This window comes from Protomyctophum bolini (genome assembly GCF_963924005.1).
Source record: "Protomyctophum bolini genome assembly, chromosome: 23".
Lineage (NCBI taxonomy): Eukaryota > Metazoa > Chordata > Actinopteri > Myctophiformes > Myctophidae > Protomyctophum > Protomyctophum bolini.
This window is the reverse complement of record NC_137884.1, coordinates 22,379,090-22,403,921: the sequence shown is the minus strand read 5'-3', so window position 1 is coordinate 22,403,921 and position 24,832 is coordinate 22,379,090. Positions and strand designations below refer to the sequence as shown.

At 44.5% G+C, this 24,832-nt stretch overlaps 1 protein-coding gene across 1 annotated transcript in view; it reads left to right on the top strand.

Annotated features, from left to right (window-relative positions):
- Nucleotides 1–16,029, top strand: part of LOC308310984 (chemokine-like protein TAFA-2) — a gene marked incomplete at its 3' end in the record, with an annotated part of 33,226 nt that extends 17,197 nt beyond the window's left edge. Inside the window, exons 2-5 of the mRNA XM_080757477.1 lie at nucleotides 4,279–4,379; nucleotides 12,421–12,573; nucleotides 13,225–13,349; nucleotides 15,952–16,029. Coding sequence (XP_080613603.1) covers nucleotides 4,280–4,379; nucleotides 12,421–12,573; nucleotides 13,225–13,349; nucleotides 15,952–16,029 — 456 coding nt within the window. The 5' untranslated portion in view covers nucleotide 4,279. The remainder of the gene's footprint in view (nucleotides 1–4,278; nucleotides 4,380–12,420; nucleotides 12,574–13,224; nucleotides 13,350–15,951) is intronic.
- Nucleotides 16,030–24,832: the final 8,803 nt, after the last annotated feature.

The window sequence follows — 24,832 nt, the reverse complement described above, 5'->3', positions numbered from 1 at the left end:
AAAAAAAAAAAAAAAAAAAAAATGTTTTAGGAATAATTGTTCCATAACCAGTGTGTGTGTTTCTGTTGGCCATGAAGGTGATCACTGTTCAATGTGTTTCACACAGATCAATAAGTCTGTTTCGCCTTTAATAGCAATAACTACTTTTGGGGGGGGGGGTCCTCCCTGGGACAACATATTTTGGGCCAAACACGCATCATTTCTGGAGTCCACATAGTTTGAGCAGAAACAAACACAGGGTTTTTCAGAAATCTGTCATGATTTAGAAGACATTTAGTAGAATCTGGTCTGGGATCAGATCTTACTGGCCTATATAGGCGAGAGGGAGCGTCAGGGATCGGAGTTCAGAGCAATAGGAAAGGAAAGTGGATTTCTTGCTTCATTCAATTTCGAACAAATTCACTTTGTATTTATCGATGGAAAATCCAATGATATACACCAAGGCTCGCACGGTACGCTGGAAAACACTGCCAACTCATAACAAAAGGGACAACAAAACAAGCCCAATACCCCAGACAAATCTGAGCACAGCACACGTCTATGAGGGGGGGGGGGGGGGGGGGGGGAATCTATTATTCTCAAATAAAAGTTTTAATTTGCATTTTGAAAGGGTTTCAAAGTGCAGTCATATACAGTACTGGCAACGCAACGTGATCCGTTTGCAAAAGGAGAAGAGAGACACTCAGGACAGGTACTATGATTAATGATTATACTAGGAGGAAGATCTGTAAGGATCTGTAAACGATATACATCTACAATCTGTACAACTGTGCAATGAGCAATGCAATTGTTATGTCCATATCAAATAAATAAACATAAACAGACACCCAGAACTAGAGGCTGGCAGGGCACTGCGTCAGACACCCAGAACTAGAGGCTGGCAGGGCACTGCGTCAGGCACCCAGAACTAGAGGCTGGCAGGGCACTGTGTCAGGCAACCAGAACTAGAGGCTGGCAGGGCACTGTGTCAGGCAACCAGAACTAGAGGCTGGCAGGGCACTGCGTCAGACACTCAGAACTAGAGGCTGGCACTGCGTCAGGCACCCATAACTAGAGGCTGGCACTGCGTCAGACACTCAGAACTAGAGGCTGGCACTGTGTCAGGCACCCAGAACTAGAGGCTGGCAGGGCACTGCGTCAGGCACCCAGAACTAGAGGCTGGCACTGCGTCAGGCACCCAGAACTAGAGGCTGGCAGGGCACTGCGTCAGGCACCCAGAACTAGAGGCTGGCAGGGCACTGCGTCAGGCACCCAGAACTAGAGGCTGGCACTGCGTCAGACACCCAGAACTAGAGGCTGGCACTGCGTCAGACACCCAGAACGAGGCTGGCAGGGCACTGCGTCAGGCACCCAGAACTAGAGGCTGGCTGGGCACTGCGTCAGGCACCCAGAACTAGAGGCTGGCAGGGCACTGCGTCAGACACCCAGAACTAGAGGCAAGTTGACTCTATGGGAGTCAACCATGTAGACGCATTGCGACGCGACAGCTTAGCTAACAACACCGTAGAGCTCTAGACCCTCATGATGTTAGATAGGAGAGTGTGGAGGGCAGCGACCCAGGAATCCCGGGTTGGTGTTGGCTAGACCTCACTCTCACAGAAACTAACTAACAGTTGTTGGCATTGTTCAGAGTGACTTCAGACTCAAAGTGTGAAAGTACGCATACGTACCGCGACCGCACGTCAGACGAGTCAATCACTCTGTCCTGATTGACAGCCGTCACCCACCGCACATCAGACGAGTCAATCACTCTGTCCTGACTGACAGAATAGTCCATGTCTGGCTTTACTACTGACATATAAGTCTCATGTTACCAGACTGTTGCCTCTCGCAATTTCCAAATGCTTCCGTCTGCTACAGTCTGGGGCACAGTCTATGTTTTTTGTGTCCATATCACTACGCCCAAAAAAATAGTTCCATGTGATAGAGGGGTCAAAGTTGACCAGAGCAGAACTCCCACCACGGGACTCGGGCAGTCGATTAACACCCCCAGAGCGCACAGGACGAAGTTTTCAATTAGTAACGCTCAGTTCTCCAGACGGAGATTGATCAAAAAGACGGAGGTTATTGATATCAACTCAATGTGCTCCACTGCTATAAATCGCCGGGCGCTAAATAACCTCTGATTTAATAGATTAAATAACCCCATGTTAATGGAAAGTATTTCATACGACTATCCCTTTAAACCAGCAACGTGTGTGGAATGCCTTTGATTTCCCCCTCCAGGTGTGAAATGGGTTAATTAAACATCAATTGCACAGATTGTGTTCTTGTTATTTTTTATTTGAATGTTTCTGCTGTGTTTCTATTTTTATGTAAAATCACTTTGTGAGTTCTCCCTGCGAGAGCGCACACACACACACACACACACAGGTTATGTGAATTTATAGTCAGACACTTGTTTATATGCTGCTTGCGTTTTTTGCATTCCTAGATGGGATGAGAATGTAGAATTGTTATTTTGATGTTATCTCTCCTAATGGAATGGAGAATTGTTATTTTGATGTTATCTCTCCTCTAATGGTACCAACATCAATACAACATGGAAATGGGGACAGAATCTTGCTCAAGCTCAAATGGGTCTGAGAGGCTAAATGTCATCAGATGGTGGTTCCGTGGCTCAAATGGGTCTGAGATGCTAAATGTCATCAGATGGTGGTTCCGTGGCTCAAATGGGTCTGAGAGGCTAAATGTCATCAGATGGTGGTTCTGTGGCTCAAATGGGTCTGAGGCTAAATGTCATCAGATGGTGGTTCCGTGGCTCAAATGGGTCTGAGAGGCTAAATGTCATCAGATGGTGGTTCCGTGGCTCAAATGGGTCTGAGAGGCTAAATGTCATCAGATGGTGGTTCCGTGGCTCAAATGGGTCTGAGAGGCTAAATGTCATCAGATGGTGGTTCCGTGGCTCAAATGGGTCTGAGAGGCTAAATGTCATCAGATGGTGGTTCCGTGGCTCAAATGGGTCTGAGAGGCTAAATGTCATCAGATGGTGGTTCCGTGGCTCAAATGGGTCTGAGAGGCTAAATGTCATCAGATGGTGGTTCCGTGGCTCAAATGGGTCTGAGAGGCTAAATGTCATCAGATGGTGGTTCCGTGGCTCAAATGCCCAATGAATACATGGGCCTTGAAGCTTTAAGATGCCACATGGTGTCAGAGGATCTTAAGAGTTCTGCACGGGTTAGCTTTGCAACTGCAAAACAGCATCACGGTTCCTTCAATTACAACACCCCCCCCCCCCCCCCCCCCCCCCCCCAATAATGTCAATATACATGCGTATTATTATCATGCCCATGATTTGACACCCTTGCTAAAGGTCAAGTGTGGTTTTCCTAAATTAAACCCATAATGCCATAAGGGAGATCATCCCCTCTGTGAGGACGACCCAATCTATACGTCAATGAGCGAGTCGGATAGGAAGGAGGGGGGGGCGGTGGGACGGAGGGAGGCGGGCGGTGGGACGGAGGGAGGCGGGCGGTGGGACGGAGGGAGGCGGGCGGTGGAAACCCTGAGGCGAAATGGACATAGTGGCCGAATGAAGGTATTGCAGCCTCATGGCCCCAAACACATGAACGCGCTGGTCCGTTGACTATCATTGTGCACGTTCACGACGGCAGCACGCTCGTGCGCGTTCAACGGCAGCGCGTTCATGCGTTTGTGGGGCCAATCCATCCCAGAATGCTCGCTGTTCCTATACCCGGAAGGAGGAGTGAAATCGCCCTCATGCGCTTTTGAGCAACTTATAATGCAAGTGGATGGGAGGAGAACTCGGGTGTCATCTCTATTCATATATATACTCTAAGGGTGGGACGGAGGGAGGGAGGCGGGCGGTGGGAGTCGTGGGACGAGGCGTAAATGAAGCGTGTAACAGGGTCTGCTTATGGTATCCGATACCTTCACCCCTGCCAGTAATTACACTGTAGCGAGCGCGCCGTAGCATCTCGTTTGAAATCGAGACCATTTCCTGTCAAGAGGATAACAGGCCGCTGTGCCAGATGGTTTTGTGTAGTGTGTGTGTGTGTGTGTGTGTGTGAGCGCACACGCCCTGGCTGCATGTGCCACACTTCAATAGTAAGCGCCCAGCACAAAGGTGGAGGAGCGTTGTAGTCGAGCCCACCTAAAGCCAGTCCAGGTTAAGACCAAGTCAAAGGGGCCCCGACCAAAATACATTTTAGTCGACTAAATCAACTGTAAAACTAAAATAGAAATGTGCCGCCAAAAACAACACTGCGTTGTTATTGTCTGACTGTGGAGGTCTTTGTGTTTGTTCCCCTGACGCAGGATGAGAGAACCATTCACACAGAACAGAAGCACAGGGGCTCTACTTCTGATGGTGTGTCTGCTCACTCTCTGGGAGATGTCCGTACCGACGCAAGGCAGAGGTGAGCACCACCCTTACACCGCCCCTACACCATCATTACACCATCTGGTTAGTATGTCTCCCTATAGGGAGGTCCTCGAGGCACGTCCCACTGGGAGGAGACCCCGGGGCAGACCGAGGATGAGATGGAGGGATTACATCGACTCACTGGCCTTGGAACGCCTCGGGATCCCCCCAGGAGGAAGTCACTAATGTTGCTCTGGAGGAGAGGGAAGTCTGGGAGCTGTTGCCCCCACGACCCGACTACGGATAAGCGGTTGAAGATGGATGGATGGATGGATGACACACATTCTGCTCCACGGGATCACGTTCACAGAGTTACAGTTAGGCCTACACATGTACAGTACTGTACAGTATGTGGGATTGGTTTGAAGCGGCTATTTTGAGGCAAATATAAAGAAGTCAAAGCGCCGCTCCACGCGTCTCATTACGAGTGTTGTCAGGGCCGGGGGAGATCTATTATGGCAACTCAGCAACATTACAAGAGCGTGTGTGTGTGTGTGTGTGTGTGTGTGCGTTCATGCGTGCGTGCCTGCCTCAGGTAATTGGTAGTGTACATGGGTTGGTCTCGCGGGCGCACATGAGGAACAGGACGGACATATCTGAGAGACATGAGAAAACACAGCTGTCCGCGTGTCGTCCACCAATTACACGCCAGGGATATGGGGGGGGGGGGGCTTTGACGTGTGCACGCCTTTTGATTGGCAGCGATCCTCGGCTCGACGTTTTGGGCAGCCTGGGCTGGATGATCAGAATAATCTCACACACACATTCATTCATTCAGTATAGCCCTAATTTCCCCCGGGTCTTATTTCTGTTGCCGTAAAAAAAAAAAAAACGTTATCATTCAGGGAAATGAAATGAAACCCTGCGGAACACACATCGACGATTGAGAGAATCTAAATATTTTTCCAGAAAACACTGGCAAAGAGAGTACTGCACTGTACTGTACTGTACTGTACTGTACGCCTTTGGGAAAAGTGGGGAAATTGATTTGCAGATCAGCCCACATCACTTCTATAACTGATTTACATCCGTGGGAAGAAAAGGCAGCCGCGTTCTTATTTTAAATCATCAAAAGCTCGCTTTTCCTTCTCTTTGACGACTGCGTGGGCGTCGCCGCGTCGTGCCTCATTTGATTTCCCGTGTTGTGAGAAAAGAGGCACGTCGTCCCCGTTCAGTTAATGCCACTGCAGGCATGTGTCACAGCATGTGTCCATGCAGCGGCTTCAGACGGGGTATACATTCCCTACTTCTTGCTGTATTTCACATTATACATACATACATATACAGTATTCATTATTGTATGGGGCGGTATTGCAGTCACTGTACCGCACTGTTGTGACGAAAAGAGAGTTGGGCCAGAAGGCAAAGCTCTCTGTCTACCGCGCAATCTTCGTTCCTACTCTCACCTATATTATGGTCATGAAGTGTGGGGTCATGACTGAAAGAATACAAGCGGCCCGAAATTTATTTTCTTCGACGGGTGGCTGGCATTTCCATTAGAGATAGGGTGAGAAGTTCAGTCACACGAGAGAGACTCGGAGTAGAACCGCCAGCTTAGGTGGTTCGGGGCCTCTGGTTAGGATGCCTCTCGGGCGTCTCCCTAGGGAGGTCCTCGATGCACGGGAGGAGACCTCGGGGCAGACCAAGGACCACGTCCCACTGGGAGGAGACCCCGGGGCAGACCAAGGATCACGTCCCACTGGGAGGAGACCCCGGGGAAGACCAAGGACCACGTCCCACTGGGAGGAGACCCCGGGGCAGACCCCGGGGCAGACCAAGGACCACGTCCCACTGGGAGGAGACCCCGGGCCAGACCAAGGCGCAGTTGGAGGAAACACATCGACTCACTGGCCTTGGAACGTCTCGGGATCCCCCCAGGAGGAAGTCACTAATGTCAGGCATGCAAACAGGCCCAAGGTGAAAAAGGTGACAGTGTGCGGGGCCGACGCTGTGCCGCGGCGCAAATCTTTTGAGCGTTTATCAGTACTAAACCCACTTTTTTGGGGGGGGGGTCGTGGGGGACAGTATATACTGCACTTAAGAGTCATCAGCACAAATCTATTACTCTCAGTATGTAGAAAGATGTTCAAATGAATTACTTCCTGTACTGTACTAGCCCTCCTCCCCGGCCTGTGTGTCTGTGTTAGGCTGTGCAACAGTGACACTTGGTGATGAACAAATGCTATAACGCTATGTTCGTGCTCGGACACAGCCAGGGACACAGGGACACAGCCAGGGAGAGACCCAATGCCACAGGGACACAGCCAGGGACAGACCCAATGCCACAGGGACACAGCCAGGGACAGACCCAATGCCACAGGGACACAGCCAGGGACAGACCCAATGACACAGGGACACAGCCAGGGACAGACCCAATGACACAGGGACACAGCCAGGGACAGACCCAATGACACAGGGACACAGCCAGGGACAGACCCAATGACACAGGGACAGACCCAATGACACAGGGACACAGCCAGGGACAGACCCAATGACACAGGGACACAGCCAGGGACAGACCCAATGCCACAGGGACACAGCCAGGGACACAGCCAGGAACAGACCCAATGACACAGCCAGGGACACAGCCACACACACATACTGTAGCTGTCTATAGTGTGGTTGAGTGAATGAATGGAGAAAATTGTCATATCTCGGCTTTTTGTCCTACACAATCCTACACATTCATTGTCACAAAAATGACAATGAATGGATGATGTATGATTATAAGAGTGCCGCTCACTTCACACGGGTGTGATTAAAAAAAAAAACAGGTCCAGCACTCGCACTCCCATCTCAAAATCCCTTACAGTTACACTCTTCACATCATCATCACATCAAATTATATTCACTGGCAAAATAATAAATTATAATACAAATAAAATGTTTACTTCAATATTTTAGCCTTAGTCAATTTAAGACATGTAGAGTAACATCCTCTCCTTATTCAACAGTAGCTGCATGTTTTCTTTTTTAATATATCCATTTAGTATAAGCCCTGGGGGGGGGGGGGTGTAGTACTACAAGTTCTATGTATCAAGAGTTTTATTTATTTACTCACACTCGCACGCACGCACACACACACACACACACACACACACACACACAGCGAGAGAAACTGATGCCGGCGTGTCCACACCACAGACAGTATAACGTAAGGTGCTAACGTTGCTAATGCTAACTAGTAGCAACTTAACTATGGGACTGACTGGCGAGTCACACAGTCTGTCCCAACTCCCGCCGAGTCCCGAGTCCACACAAGCGGAGCGACCAGCGGCGGCGCACATCATGCCGCCCAGATGCAAGCAGAAATATCGTTCAGAATCATTAGTGATCGACTCACGAGACTAGTCCGTCAGTCTCGTCAGATAATTCTCCGGGCAGCGGGCTCGGGCTCCACCCCCACCCCCACCCACAGACCCCCTCACCCCCCCCCAAACATTTTTTTAACGGATTTGCATGAATCACACAGGTCCTATATTTGGGATAAAAACGGCGATTTTCGCCGAAAAGCTACACTTTTGCATGCCTGTAATGTGAGAGAGAAGTCTGGGAGCTCTCCGGTGGACCCCATTCGTTCTTCTGATAGAGATTTACCAAAAAATATATTTCAATTTCAATCAATCCGAGGATCCTGCATGGTGAATCATGACCATAAATAAAACATTTGATTCCGTGTCTGGATCGATGCAACCAGAAAATCGTCACCACTGCTATGCCCAATAGTACACTCTATACTTTTGTTTTATGCACCCTAATGTCATTTTATGATTTCAGAAGTGTGATGCGTTCTGTGCAAAGCACACTGAATTGCCTTGCTGTTGAAATACAACTGATATCATATCATATCATATAGTACTTCACACTGCAATTTGTCTTGCGAAGTATGCAGAACACATACACACACATTTGACATAACACAAAGAACAAGACAATTTACATACATAAAGCCATGAAGACAAGAGCAATATCCAGCACCTAGATTACCCCGTGGCAGGCTCACTATAGTCACAGTCACCCCCAAAGGCTCATTGTAAGCCAGGAGGAAAACGCTGCTATATACCAAGGATGACAAATCATATGATTTGAGGTGAAAATGTGTTCACAGCATTTACACCGACCAATTCTAAACGTTTCATCGCAGTGTGAATACAGGAGAGAATATTAATTACCTTTTCTTGTGACCGTCTTCCAACCGCTTATCCGTAGTCAGGTCGCGGGGGCAACGGCTCCACCAGACAGCTCCAGACATCCCCACTCCTCCAGAGCAACATTAATAGTGACTTCCTCCTGGGGGGATCCCGAGACGTTCCAAGGCCAGTGAGTCGATGTAATCCCTCCATCTCATCCTCGGTCTGCCCCGGGGGTCTCCTCCCAGTGGGACGTGCCTCGAGGACCTCCCTATAAGGAGACGCTCGAGAGACATCCTAACCAGATGCCCCGAAACAACTCTGTAAAAAAGAAGAAAAGAAAAAGGAAACGGTCACGATGTGTTGAATGTCAAACTGACGACTGCGATGACGTGCTTGCTTTGCGTGCTTTCAAGTCGTCGACTAAAACTTTGATTAAAGTTAGTGGAGAAGTGATCAATTTATGTTTGGTATATAGGCTATATAGCCCCCCCTATTGGACCATACCAAACCTGAATTGTTTCCACAATTTCACCTGATGAAGGCCGTTGCTGTTGGAGCAAAGCCTGTGTGCGGACCACTTCTCTGTTGTTTCCACAATGTATACCAGTTAATTTCCAGATGTCCAGACATTACAATTCATGTACACATTATGTGTACATGAATTGTACTCTTCCCTGGGCCCCTACCTGGGCCCAGGGAATGATTCCCCGTTCATTTTCCTCATAGACATTTCAAAAAGTATTTATTTAAAGACCTTTAAGGCTCGTACAAAGCCAACTGGAGTTGTGACAAATCATGACAACAAACACAATTTCTCGGGCCGAGCAAATAATTAGAGAGAAGAAGAAAACGGCATAAACACTTTTTTTCTTGTTTTTCTTCTTTGTAAATATTTGTTTGATCCAAAATATTGTGTTTGTTGTCATGATTTGTCACAACTCGAGCTTGGCTTTGTACGAGGCTTAAAAGGTCTTTAAATAAATACTTTTTTAAATGTCTAAACATCATAATTAGAGTACTTTTCCGTTTCCCACTTTAAACAAAACCAATGTTGGCCTAGTGTTCCCTGTGCACAAACCCACCGTTGGTAGTTGCTCCCTACACTGGAGCCAACAATCAATCATCAATAATATATAAAGTCAAACAAGAAATACCCGACGCAGCGCGACGTGTTGTGAGCTTGTAGATCTGCTATTGTGAGCTTGTAGAGTGCCCTCTCGAACACACTCTGCACGTCCATGAAGTGGTCAGTGAGGTCTAGCTAAAACAGACTTCGATTAAAGTATGTTTTGTAATAATACTCGTAACCAAAGTAACATGTAAAAAAATATATAATAATAAATAATAGTAAGTAGTTGTAAGTTGTCAAGTAAAAGAACAATATTTGGATCAGATTTTTGATTGATTGATTGAAGTATGTATTAACAGTTTGCAGAATTACAGCACATTTCAAGCACAACTGAAAAAAAAAAAAAAAACGTTAACTGTGGACGACACCATAAAGCATTACACTTGTTTACAATAGGGTCCACCTTGTTCAATTCATCAGAAAGATATACAAGATAGTGTAGAAGTAGAAGTAAAAGTATTGGAAAATTGGAAATACTCCAGTAAAGTACAAATACCGGTAAATATACTGTAGACGGCGCGCTACGCATTTGGATATATGAATGAATATAAATTCCATCTGTGTCCCCCGTCCGTCCGTCCGTCCCAGCTCCTTTTTTTGTAACAATAACTACATTCTTTGTGTTGTGATCTTCAAAGGTTATGCCGTGTACAATTGCCAGTCCATGACTATGAATATATCACATTTGAACAAGGCAGGTATGACTTAAAGAAAGAACTGTATATGACTTGACGTACAGTGACTACATTAACGTTGTTCAAAGTTCAGCTTCATTCCTGTCAAGTTCATTTCCTGCACAACTCCAAAATAATAGAGATACAACTCATTATTATTATTATTATTATTAAAAGAATAGAGATACAACTCAAGATTTCCAACTATCCAACTTTTTATTTTCCAACTTTGTTGCTTTTGAGCTGTTGGCTTCATTATTTTGTTGATTAGTTGGTTCATAAATCATTTTGTTGATTAGTTGGTTCATAAATAATGTATAGGTTGTAAACCTTTGAAGACAGACAACAGAAGGTTAACAATAACAACAATGCCAAATAACAAAAGTTGGATAGTTGGAAATCTTGAGTTGTCCGACTCTAGTCCTTTGGAGTTGAACAGGAAATGAACTTGACAGTTGTAAACCATTGGCATCTTTGGGTAGTCTCGCGATTTCCAAACGCATCATCATACAGTCTGGGCCAACGGACGTGCTGTTATGAGTAAAATATAAACGCATCATCATACAGTCTGGGCCAACGGACGTGCTGTTATGAGTAAAATATAAATGCTTCATCATACAGTCTGGGCCAACGGACGTGCTGTTATGAGTAAAATATAAATGCTTCATCATACAGTCTGGGCCAACGGACGTGCTGTTATGAGTAAAATATAAACGCATCATCATACAGTCTGGGCCAACGGACGTGCTGTTATGAGTAAAATATAAATGCTTCATCATACAGTCTGGGCCAACGGACGTGCTGTTATGAGTAAAATATAAACGCATCATCATACAGTCTGGGCCAACGGACGTGCTGTTATGAGTAAAATATAAACGCATCATCATACAGTCTGGGCCAACGGACGTGCTGTTATGAGTAAAATATAAATGCTTTATCATACAGTCTGGGCCAACGGACGTGCTGTTATGAGTAAAATATAAATGCTTCATCATACAGTCTGGGCCAACGGACGTGCTGTTATGAGTAAAATATAAATGCATCATCATACAGTCTGGGCCAACGGACGTGCTGTTATGAGTAAAATATAAATGCTTCATCATACAGTCTGGGCCAACGGACGTGCTGTTATGAGTAAAATATAAATGCTTCATCATACAGTCTGGGCCAACGGACGTGCTGTTATGAGTAAAATATAAATGCTTCATCATACAGTCTGGGCCAACGGACGTGCTGTTATGAGTAAAATATAAATGCTTCATCATACAGTCTGGGCCAACGAGCCGTAATGCGTAAGCAATAAAGCGGAAATGGAGCCTCCTCGCCACTTCCGTTTCGTCTTTACAGTCGCGCACGTTTATCCTAATATAAATAGAAATCATCTCAGCATAAATAGCTTGTTGCTTAGCAGAAAAGGAAATAAAAAAAATAAGCTCTAATGATATTTTAAAATATATTTCCGTAAACGGAAATGGCAGCTACCTTACTCAGCTCATGGGGGCTGTAGTCCCAGACTCTATATACTGCAGCATTCGGAGATTGTGGAATAGTTGTCTGGCTACGAGAGACTAATCTTTGGGCTGAACTCCTGAAATAACTTGTGGCGTCAGTAGTCTGTGTGTGTCTCTCTCTCTCTCTCTGCTTTCTGATTGTTTGAATGGCCTTTTAAAGTCTCCAGGTGATCTTAATGAGCAGCGGCCATTTTTCTGTTGCACTCTGGGAAGTGTAGTTTCTTTTTGGGATGCCAAGCAAAAGCTCCACTACTGAGGTTTGACTCAACAATTCCAATATATGTTAACATAAAGGAACCGTGCTGAGATGATGGAGCATTTCATTAAATGTGTGATATCACACACACACACACACACACCTCGTGCATTACATTCATTAAACTCAATCAAAGCTAAAATATTTCTGATGGCTAAAACATGACTAAACATTTTATCCAAAGGACAATGACTAACACAAAATTTGCCAACACTGGGCTACTATGGTGGAGAGTTCAAGAGTTAGAGATAAACGCTAGGATTTCACATCATGAATGAATGAATCAATCAATCACTCAATCAATCAATCAATCAAACGACTTCCCTCTCTCAGTGCACCATGTGATGACGGGCACCTGCGAGGTGGTGGCGCTGCACCGCTGCTGCAACAAGAACAAGATCGAGGAGCGCTCGCAGACCGTCAAGTGTTCCTGCTTCCCCGGACAGGTGGCGGGCACCACCCGCGCTGCCCCCTCCTGTGTGGATGGTACGTTCCTCCTCTCCTCTCCTCTCCTCCACAGTGTAACACTGTGTCTCCCCTCCCCTCCTCTCCTCTCCTCCACAGTGTAACACTGTCTCCTCTCCTCTCCTCTCCTCCACAGTGTAACACTGTGTCTCCCCTCCTCTCCTTTCCTCCACAGTGTAACACTGTGTCTCCCCTCCTCTCCTCTCCTCCACAGTGTAACACTGTGTCTCCTCTCCTCTCCTCTCCTCTCCAGTGTAACACTGTGTCTCCCCTCCCCTCCTCTCATCTCCTCTCCTCCATAGTGTAACACTGTGTCTCCTCTCCTCTCCTCTCCAGTGTAACACTGTCTCCTCTCATCTCCTCTCCTCCACAGTGTAACACTGTCTCCTCTCCTCTCCTCTCCTCCACAGTGTAACACTGTGTCTCCTCTCCTCTCCTCTCCAGTGTAACACTGTCTCCTCTCCTCTCCTCCACAGTGTAACACTGTCTCCTCTCCTCTCCTCCACAGTGTAACACTGTCTCCTCTCCTCTCCAGTGTAACACTGTGTCTCTCCTCTCCCAGCCTCCATAGTGGAACACTGTCTCCTCTCCTCTCCTCCATAGTGTAACACAGTCTCCTCTCCTCTCCTCTCCTCCATAGTGTAACACTGTGTCTCTCCTCTCCTCTCCCAGCCTCCATAGTGGAACAGCGGTGGTGGTGTCAGATGCACCCGTGCCTCGACGGTGAAGAGTGTAAAGTTCTCCCTGATCTGAAAGGCTGGAGCTGTGCCACCGGGAACAAGATCAAAACCACAAAGGTACACTTTTATACATACCGTAGTATCAAGTATACCCTTTTCATATCAACGCCCCAGGCGAGTGTTCACTGGTTACTATGTGACTTTTATATACCGTAGTATCAAGAGCCCTTTCCATATCAACGCCCCAGGCGAGTGTTCACTGGTTACTATATGTCACTTCAAAAGCGTAATTTAGTTTCTTTTAGACCAACATGTTTTTGCCATGTGCAGCATGGACGATTACATGTATTTCTTGATCGCCTATTGTCTTGATTGTTTAAACATGACATCATGCTCCATAACAGGCTTGATAAGCCCAAAGCTTATTGATAACAGGTAGTCAATAAGCTTGTTATCAGATTTTTTTCGAGCTCCATCCCTACCGGCTCTGCACTCCATGTAGATCAGTGTTGTTTTTGGCAGCAAATTTCTATTTTAGTTTTAGTCATAGTCTCTTGAATAGTTTTCACTTAGTTTTAGTCACATTTTAGTCACCTGGAATGTATTAGTGTTAGTCTAGATTTTAGTCGATTAAATCTACAGGTGATTTAGTCGACTAAAATGTATTTTGGCCGGCCTTGTTGCCGTCATAATGACTTATTTTACACTTGCTGGCGACGCGTTGTGAGCTTGTAGATCTTGTAGATCTGCTATTTTCAGCATGTAAGTGGATCTGTTGTCCACTAGTCCCTTCCTAACATTTTAGTCTAGTTTTTATTTGTTGACGAAATTTTCAGTATATTTAGTCTTAGTTTTAGTCACCATAGCATAGTTTTCATTTAGTTTTCTTCAGTGGAAAAAGGTAGCCGACGAACATTTTTCGTCTTAGTTTTAGTCGACGAAAACAACACTGATGTAGACCTTCAGTCAAGGTCGAAGCGCTCCAACTCCTTCCATTTCTCTCCCCCTAGCCCATTAACGAAGACCTGCTAATGGTCGGCCCCCAGAGGAGGGCCTGTTTTGTTTCGGGACAAGCCTGGCGTGCGTGTGTGTGTCTCCTCAGCACTCTGCTCTCTCTCTCTCTCCAGCCGGTGTGAGCGAGCACCCAAAAACTGGCAAATTACTCACTCCAATTACTTTAGCTTTTAACGTGGAAACGTGAAACCTGTAGTTAAGTATCCGTCCGTCCCCAGGCCTGGCCCGGGCAGGGCCGGGCCTTGTGGCCCGTGGCCCGCGGGCAGCGTTATGACGACCCCTAGACTTTGACTCCTCATGCCTCCTCCTCGATCTTCCTTCCAACAACGTACTTAATTATTTAGACTGCCCACACCGACCGCCACACCTGCTGCCCGGAGGAGCCCTGGAGCCACGAGAGGACCGATCGATGCAGGGACTCGGAGGCACCTCACAGAGGAACGAACGCTGCTGCTTCTGGTTTCTCAACGTTAGCCCGTTGAGACCGGAGAAGACTTGAACCACTTCAAACCATTATTTTATACTTTGGGGGGCTTTAAAAAAAAAAGCAAGCTCATAGCGCGGCACTGAGTGCTGCGTTGTGAGCTTGTATATAGGTCTATGTTTTTGGAAAACAAAAGTCATGAAAATGTGTGCCAATCTCTGAATGTATTTAATTTTTTAAAGGGAACATTTTTTAAGTCAAATCTTTCCTTCTGGACTTAGGGCCCCATATTTTCAGATGGGGGTCCGTGGCCGAACACGTCTCATTTCGGGGTGGTCCATGACATGAACAAGTTTGAGCACGCACTTATACGTTTAAAAGTTACAGTAGAAGACGTTTAGTAGAATGAGGTCTCAGTGTGTTAGCGTGTGTGGCCATCGTTTCATCCGCCCGTATATATTGACGGACTCATCAAAGCGTATAGTAATAAGTATCGTTATCATTATAGCACGTGCTAATTTCTGCCCCGTATGAAACCTAAAACGTGTGTCCTTTCCCCCTTCCTCTCCCTCCCTGTCACGTCGGTTATATCGTCGGACCAAACGACCGGAAAAAGATCTCAGCGGACGAGCAGCAGCTTTGGTAACCCTCCTTGATGCCACCGGTCGGGACCACGGTAATGTATATGCACCCCCTCCCCCCCATGCAGTGGTCGAAAAATTACTACTTAAGTCAGGGGTTCTCAACCCGTGTTTCGCGACCCCTCGGGAGGTCACCAAATTATTTAAAAAAAAATAAAAATAAATTATATTATTATAATTATTATTATTTTGCAACTGATTTTGAAATTAAGAGTTTACATAGTAAAAGTAGCCTACCAATAGCAATGTACTACTACTCCATTGCAAGTATAAAAGTTCGGAATTAAAGTAAAAGTACAAAAGTATTGGCATCAAAATGTATACTAAAAGTAGTCTAAAGAAAAAGTACTCATTATGCAGAATGTCTCATTTCAAAATTTTCAAATGTCTAAAAATATTTTGAAAATAGCCGATCTACGAGCTCACAATGCGTCGACACATTGTGAGCTTGTAGATCGGCTATTTTCAAATGGCCGAAATGTATATAGGGTAGTATAACTAAAGTTTTCATGAACCCTTCTGGGGACGGGGGGACAAACATTATGTGAAAATAGAAGATCTACAAGCTCACGAGGCGTGACGCCGTGTGTGCAGATTCATCGTACAGTGCACACGGTGTGATTTGGTGTCTGTGTTACAGGAGGACGGAGGGGATGAGAGCAACGCCAAGGACATTTCTGTAAATAAGAGGCTTTCCTTTACTCTGGATTACAACTAATCAGAGTCTCTGAGTCCGTCCGTTTGGAGGAAGGGACGTCTGGACAGTCTACCGATATGACTGGTCAACCGGCCTGTCCATCAGGGCCTGTCCATCAGGGATTGGTCAACCGGCCTGTCCATCAGGGACAGTTGTTCACAGCGTGTCTTTTCCGGCACTAATCGATTCAATCCAATGGAGATTTATTGGCATGAGAAAAACAAACGTTTACGTTGCCTCCGATTGGCCTATGGAGGCGTCTATGTCTGTGGAGATACAGACACCCCAGAGCTGACGGAGGCGTCTACCTTTCTACAGAATGTCTATGATAGACATCTACCTTTCTATGGATACAACTGGTCAATCGGTGGTCTGGGACTTTTTTCTCCTATATGGAAGCCCACTATACTGTCAGACCCACTGCCTGCCTCGGTGGACCATGTTTGTTTTATTCCTCGGACATTGTAGTGGAATACCACCATCATGGTGACCTTTGCCTATACATTAATTTATAAAGTATATTTATTAGGGAAATGGATTTTTCTCAATGCATCGTTGACTCACAAGCCGAACAGGGGGCCGGTCTGACGGTCAGATGGGTATATGTTGTAAACGTTAACGGATATCCTACAATTAAAGAACGTGTGAAATCTGTTTGAAATGACGATCCGTTGCCGTTTGGCCCTGAACGGACCCGAGGGTGCGAGGACTCACGCAGGGCGAACTGAACCGTAACGTACCGTAGCGTAACGGAATGTTTGTCGGGATCGGCGGACATCAAGCAGGGTGATTTTCAAAGAAATATACAACCATATGAGAGAGCCTAACTATGCCACTTTCTTCATTTATTACATATTGTTGTGTGGAACAATGCACAAATATGACTATGATCTGATTATATGCACATTAAACATTAAAAAAGAAAGATAAGTCCCACAGAATTATCCTTAGGAGCCACAGATGCTGTTTCAGTTTGTGAACTGCTTGCTCAGCCATTTGTCATCTGTTTGGGTTATGATTAGAAGCATCTGTTTGGGTTATGATTAGAAGCATCTGTTTGGGTTATGATTAGAAGCATCTGTTTGGGTTATGATTAGAAGCATCTGTTTGGGTTATGATTAGAAGAAACCGTCTTCCAGTGACATCATCGATGGGGAATACACGCTAATAAAAACTGCAGGCTTTCTAGTCCTGAAATGTTGCAATGTGAAAATGGAAGCCATCGTTCTCACGATAATGAAAATCTAAACATTTTTGTAAAAAAATCTTGTTTAAAAAATAATCTGCCTAAACTAAACTGTCCACAGCCCTCCTATGAGACACAGACTGAGTAGAAAAAAATTGTGACATTTTATCATGATTATTAGTGAGGACCTATTATATGAAGATAGGTTGAAAAGTGGTGAAGTGGTCCTTTAAGTTCAGGTGGATCACCACCCATCAGGCAAACCAGGCATACTTAATGAACTGGTGGGCGTGCCCACATAAAAACAACATTTTAACAAATACTGTACACTATTTAGAAAAAAGTATACCTCCTTATATAACAATAAGACCTGATGATCATGTTTTAGGGTGGGAAAAAATCATGGCACTCCATCTTTAAGTGGTTTAACACAAGCACATGTGTATTCATTCCATAGAGCGTCACAGTCCCGCCCCCAGTGAGTGGCCCGGAAGAGATTTTCCAATTATTATTTTTCTAAATCCTGACAGTTTTCTGAAAAACCTAATGTTTCTGTCAGTGGTTCTCAAACTATTTCATGTCAAAGACCCCCAAAAAATTGGCCGACCCCCATCTGAAAATATGTACTTCCAGGGACCCCCCCCCCAGAAGTAAAGATATGAGTTAAAAACGTTTGCTCTGAAAGAATATAGCACGGCACTCGATGCCGCGCTATGAGCTTGTACATCTGCTAATTTCCAATAGCTAAAGTATAACATAATGCTTGAAACACCAAGAGGGGTTTCCTGTCTAGAATGGATTAAAGACCCCTAAGCCTCGGACAAAGCCAACTCGGATGGTGACAAATCATGACAATAAACACAACCTTTTGGTGTTTTAACTAAGCATTATGTTATACTTTAGCTATTGAAAAATAGCAGACCTACAAGCTCAAAGCGCGCCACTGAGCTTGTAGGTCTGCTATTTTTGAAAAATTGTGAAAATGCGGCACAAATCTTTGAATATATATTATTTCAGAAGACTTTTTTTAAATTTCGACGTCACGTCTAAAATGTCTTTAAATAAATACTTTCTGAAACATCTATGGGGAAATTATCTTCCAGGCCGCTCATTGTGGGCGGGGCTGCGACTCTCTATGTCTCTCAGAGCAGGGCTGTCACGATTACAACATTTAAATTGACGATTAATTGTCGCACAAATAATTAAATAATTCCCATGAATGATTTAATTGTGTTTTTTGCATTGAACATTGGTACGTTATAATTTGTATTTCCGTTTACCTTTTAGGCTTCGTATAGTCACAAATTACACATCAGGGCTTAAACAGGCTGTACAAAGAATTCACTGAAACATTTAATAATTATTACTTTCCAAAAACAAAAATTGTGGAAATACTTCATATACAAGCTTAAAAATGACGTGTTGTAAAGCTTGTAGATCAACTATTTCTGATATTTTTGAAACGTGAAAATGTATCGGACATATTTTAACATGGAAACGATTGACTATTGAGCAAAAAATGTTTTACGATCGTCTCAAATAATTGCGATTAGGCGATGATGTAATAAGTGTGACTCAGAGTCAATAATGCTTTCGACACTATCGTTTACTAACGGTTCAACTTGGACTCGTCAAACCCATTTCAGTTAAGTGATGCTGACCTTGATCTGTGCAAGTGATAGCAACTTAAAACAATAAACGTATGGTTATGTGTAACTGAAGTGTCTTTCAATCTACGCCTCTTCTATGCTATCAAACAAAGAATTCACTACAAAATCCTGCTCACCACCTACAAAGCTCTCAATAACCTGGCTCCCCCCTACCTCTCCGATCTTCTCGAACCATATTATATGTCATATTATAAGTCCCCCCCCTGCTCCCTCAGGTCCAGTGAAGCCAACCTCCTGAAGGTCCGCAAGGCCAAGTACCGCATCTGGGGGGACAGGGCCTTCTATGTTTCGGCCCCCAAACTCTGGAATGAACTCCCTAACCATCTCAGAGTTGCTCCCTCTCTCCTCTCTTTCAAAACCTCACTCAAAACCCACCTCTTCAGGATAGATTTCCACAGCTAAGGTCTCGTTTATTTCCGTACTGTTGTTGTATCTGTTATGTTTTGCTTTGGGTTTTTTTTCTTAATAAAGTCTGTTCCTAGTGTTCCCATGTAAAGCACTTTGGGTATTTAGAAAAGCGCTATATAAATTTGAGCTATTATTATTTATTTATCAAGGAGCCTCTGCAGTTGAGAACATCACACCTGTGTGAAGTGAGCGGTGCAACAGTACCGTGTGGGGGTCCCTGCAACATCCAGACCCCCAGGAACACGCCGGGGGGGGGGGGGGGGGGGGGGTTTCGTGTCCGAAACAGTCTAGAAATGACAGAGTTACAGTGTTGCAGCTGTGTTTTAAGCATTATTTTAGCTACTTTAGCCATTGAAAAATCGTGAAAATGTTGCGCAACTCTTTGAATTTATATTCTTTCAGAGCGAACAATTTTAACTCAAATCTTTGCTTCTGGGAGGGGGGGTCCCTGGAACAACATAATTTCAGATGGGGGTCGGCGGCCAATTACATATATTTTTGGGGGTCTGTGACATGAAAACGTTTGAGAACCACTGACATGGAAACATAGGTTTTTCTGAAAACTGTCGTGATTTAGAAGACGGCATTCGTAGAATCGTCCTCCTCAGGTCTAAATGGGTTAAATTGCAACTTTGTCAATACTGTTCAGAATTATGTTGCTGAGATATCACTATTTTCTTCCACTGAGGACAGTGAGAGATGGATGTATATCTCTAGTCCTGGGAGCCGGGCTTATTAAAAAAAAAACACACACTCACTCATAAAGTCATAAAGGGACTTACCAGAAACAAAGCAATTTGGATCCCAAATGATAGTTTCGAGTGAACCTTATTGGTTTGTATTGTTTTTTCAGATGTATATTATATATTCCTGACTTTCAAATCAAACTTTGATTGTTTTGCTTTCATTAGATTACAACTATACACAAACACTGCACTAACAGAATCACTGCAGGACTGGCGGCGCATTGCAGTAACATCTAGATCTTGTTGAGTTGAAGAAACTCGGATAGATATTATACAAATACACACATTAGACTCACAATCACAAACGCAAATGCCGATCCGAGGGAACGTCCCACTGAGAGGGTACCCCGGGGCAGACCAAGGCGCAGGTGGAGGAAACACATCGACTCACTGGCCTTGGAACGCCTCGGGATCGCCCCAGGAGGAAGTCACTAATGTTCCTCTCCATGGTGGAGCCGTTGCCCCCGCGACCCGACTACGGATAAGAGGCGTGCGCCTCACCTCTGGATGAAGCTGGCGGATGACTGTCAAACACTCCTTCAGTCATATTAGGATCAGGTTGATCTATGGGGACAATCACAGTGTGATGGTTTTCCCACTCCGGTCCCCCGCCATCCCTGGGCTCATACCATCGGTCAGAGAGCATTAACCTCACCATATTTGCTTTGCTTAACACTGTTGTGCACCAGTTTCTTTAATAGACCGAGTGACATCACCAACCTCTACATCGCTGTAGCTCAACCAATAGGTGACGTCCAAACCAAGCGGGTCAGACATTGGTGACACCACATCACAGATGAGAAAAGTGAAGACGGAAAAGTGAGGTCAAATTGTGATTGGCCACAATGAGATGATATATTGTGATAAGATAAGAGAGCCCCGCCCCTCCACCTCACAAGGGTGCTATCGTTGACAGCTTAAACACAACTCTTCTTTACTTGCAACATCATCACACTGTAGCTCAAGACTGAAGTAGTCGATCCCAGACAACTCCCCCCCCCCCCCCCCCCCAATCATCACAAAGGCAACACAGGCAATATGCAACGAGCGCAGCACAATCAAACAGCTGTCAGTGAGACATAACAGGGAAGATGCCAAGATTTGCCATCGACAATGAAAGGGGAATACAGGTCAAATGTCTGTACCCACCCGTCTCAATATTTGCCATTGACAATGAACGGAGAAATTACGTCAGAATTCCACTAAATATGACGTAAATTAAACATCAAAAGAATCAACGCAGTTGACATTGAAGGGAAAACGTATGCCATATGTGAACGAGCAAATCAGCTAACCAATCACATGTTGGTGGGAGCGCTTGGCCAATAAGGGACCGCCTTATGTAGCAATGTCAAATGTCCGCTAACATAAATCGATGTTCAAAGCTCTCTGTCGAGCGAGCAATCTTTGTTCCTACTTTCACCTATGGTCATTAAGTGTGGGTCATGACCCAAAGAATAAGGTTGCCCAATGTGCCTGGACCGCTGAGCCACGGCCCAGGCCCACAGTGTCTGGACCGCTGAGCCACGGCCCAGGCCACCTGTCTGCTTGTAGATCGGGTAGATCGGCTACTCTCAAATGGCAGAGATGTACAGCACACAGGGCTGAAGTGGTTAATGTATGTTTTGTAATAATAATAATAATAAAACTCTATCAAGCAACCAGTAACTAAAGCTGTCAAAAAGAAATGTAGTGGAGTAAAAACAAGTACAATATTTGGATCCGAGATGCAGTGCAGAAGTATTGGAAATTAGAAGTAGAAATACCTGATCAACATTGTACTATAAAGTACAGTACTTCAGTAAATGTATACTTAGTACCACCACTGCCTCTCTTACATCTCAGGCAAGAACATGTTATGCAACAAAATGCAGAGTAAAGATCCTGCAAATCCAATAACACAAACAAACCCATGAGGACCGTCAAAGATCGCTTCAAAAATCATTTCCATCCGATTCCGAAATCAATGCCTTCCCGTTGGTCTGTTGATGGATTTTCATACAGGAATACAATGAGGAAATCCTATAGACTACACATGGTTTAGCCTCCGTCAGAATAATTGGAATTCCATTAGGGTGCTTCCATGACTAAACCTTTATTGTTTCAGTAGATAATATACAGCTACAGTGTTGTTTTTGGCATCACATTTCTCTTTAAGTTTTAGTCATAGTCTCTTGAATAGTTTTCATTCAGTTTTGTCACCTGGAATGCTTTAGTGTTAGTGTAGTTTTAGTCGACTAAATACTGTACCACTACCCACTACTGTAGGCTACATTCACAAAGATTGCACGTTTCTGCATATACTGTACATCTTATCCAGATGTGTCCAGAAATATTAATTGCAGATTTAGCCTGTACTGTATATGATACTGAAGCTGATCTCAACACATTTAAAAAAATATAAAAATTAAAAAAACATAATCAGTTCTCAATCAGTCATCACATCTCCACAGCCCCAGTACCAGATCATATGTTACTCTTCTTGATACAGAGACAGTCATGGCAGCAAGACTAACTGTTCAGGAGAGGAGAATCTTTATCTTTTTATTTTATCCAAAATGTATATAGCACAGGCAGACTTCACATACTAACTAGAGCATGTCTGAAATAAATGTCAGAGCTGAAATCGACATGTAAATATGAAATAAATGCTTAAACATGTAGCTAGGTGTAATGTTAGAGACCACAGAAGACATGAAATAAATGCTTAAACATGTAGCTAGGTGTAATGTTAGAGACCACAGAAGACATGTAAATATGAAATAAATGCTTAAACATGTAGCTAGGTGTAATGTTAGAGACCACAGAAGTGAACCTTTCAAACCTGTTTTCTCAACTCACTGTTTCTCTGCATTAGGCTATACTCTATAAGCCATATCTCCAAAACTGGTCGAACCAAACAATGTCAATTTGCTGTGACATAATATAAATTATATTTAAAGATTTGCACGCGTTTTCACGATCTTTCTAAAATGGCCGATCTACAAGCTCGTAGCGTGCCACTTTGTGCCGTGCTATGAGCTTGTAGATCTGCTATTAACAGCTGAACTATAAAATATTGGCTAAAGTGGTTAAACGAAGGCTGTTTTTTGTATCTGCCGTTGTTTTTTGCCCTGTTTTGGTTTTGGACGGCGTTGAAAAACAGTCATGACTGATGACTGCCTTATCATGTGATTATTCCCATTCCAACGACTACATTTCTTGTTCTGCCTGAAGATCAAACTAAATCGAGTGAAAGTGGCAAAACAAATTAAATTAAATTTGATTAGCTCCGTTTGCATCATCAGCGCATGGCATTTTGTTCATGATCTATTTAAAACTTCTACTGCTTTGAATGAGACCATTTAACACTTCTACTGCTTTAAATCAGACCATTTAACACTTATACTGCTTTAAATCAGCACATTTAACACTTCTACTGCTTTAAATCAGACCATTTAACACTTATACTGCTTTAAATCAGCACATTTAAGTACACCCGCTCTATACACTCAGAGCTGAAGCAGTTTTCTTTTTTTAGGAATATTTAACCAAATAACTATAGTACGTTCTGCCATGGTTGGAGTTGGTCTCCCGATACAGTAAATTAGTTTGAAGTAATGAGCAAGCAGACTTAATTTAATGTATATAGGGGGCAGACTTCTGATTTGATGGAATTGGTATCCTGAGTTGACCTGAAAATGTATTTTCTGTTTACCGAGAGCCAGAGAGAGAGAGAGATGAGGGGAGGGAGATATAGGGGGCAGACTTCTGATTTGATGGAATTGGTATCCTGAGTTGACCTAAAAATGTATTGTCTGTTTACCGAGAGCCAGAGAGAGAGAGAGAGAGAGATGAGGGGAGAGAGAGACGCCTCTGTACTTTCTCTGTAAATATATTATAGTATATAGGCCTATACGGTGCCGTTGGAAATATCCAGCCACCAAACCATCTGCGTTGGCAGATGAATAAGCCTCCCCGTGCGTTGACGATTAGGTGTAATATAAAAGGTGCACAAACGCGCCATGACAGGAGTTATATTAAGACAGCCGAGGTCGTGGCGTGACGCCAGGCATCATGACAGCTCCGTCGCACGAGGACAAACGCCGCCACCGAGACCGCGCTAAAGGTCGACGCAGACGTAGCATGCCGTTATAACGGCTGCCTAAATCAGGGCATTTGCGTTCAGCAATCAGTCGCCACTCGCCTGCAGGTGAGAAGGCATTTGGCTGGCTGTCACCCTTAGTCACCTTCATCCCCGCCTAGATCAGCCTTAAGCCGGTGACAGGGGTGGGGGGGGAGGGGAGGGGGTGCTATAACTGTTATCGTCAAGTGCAGACGTGAGTCAGAGAGACACATCGGTACTAGCAAGACGCACAATACCACTGAGCAATGGTCGGCTTTTTTTAGACGGCTAAATGACCGTCTAAAAAAATGGGGTAAAAATAGTTCTTTAACGTTGTTTTAACGTCTATATATAGATCTTGATTAGCCTGGCTAATCAACAAAAAAAACTTTCGTTTTTAGACTATTTTTACCCCATATTTTTTTGCCATTTAGCCGTCTATCCGACTACAAAAATGCTCAGTGGGTAGTTAGAGAGAGAGAGAGAGAGAGAGAGAGAGAGAGATGGTTGGGACCTTGGGAGCTGTGGTATGCGTCTCAGGACTCGTGCATACGTGCGCATCACATGCGTATATTATAATTCTCAGGAGGACTTCTCGAAATGTGCCATATATATATATATATAAAAGCACAGAATAATGTATTTTTTATAATGCAGAAAGATTGAGACTTTCATATAGGCGTTTTTGAGCGAGCTACAATGAAGTAAT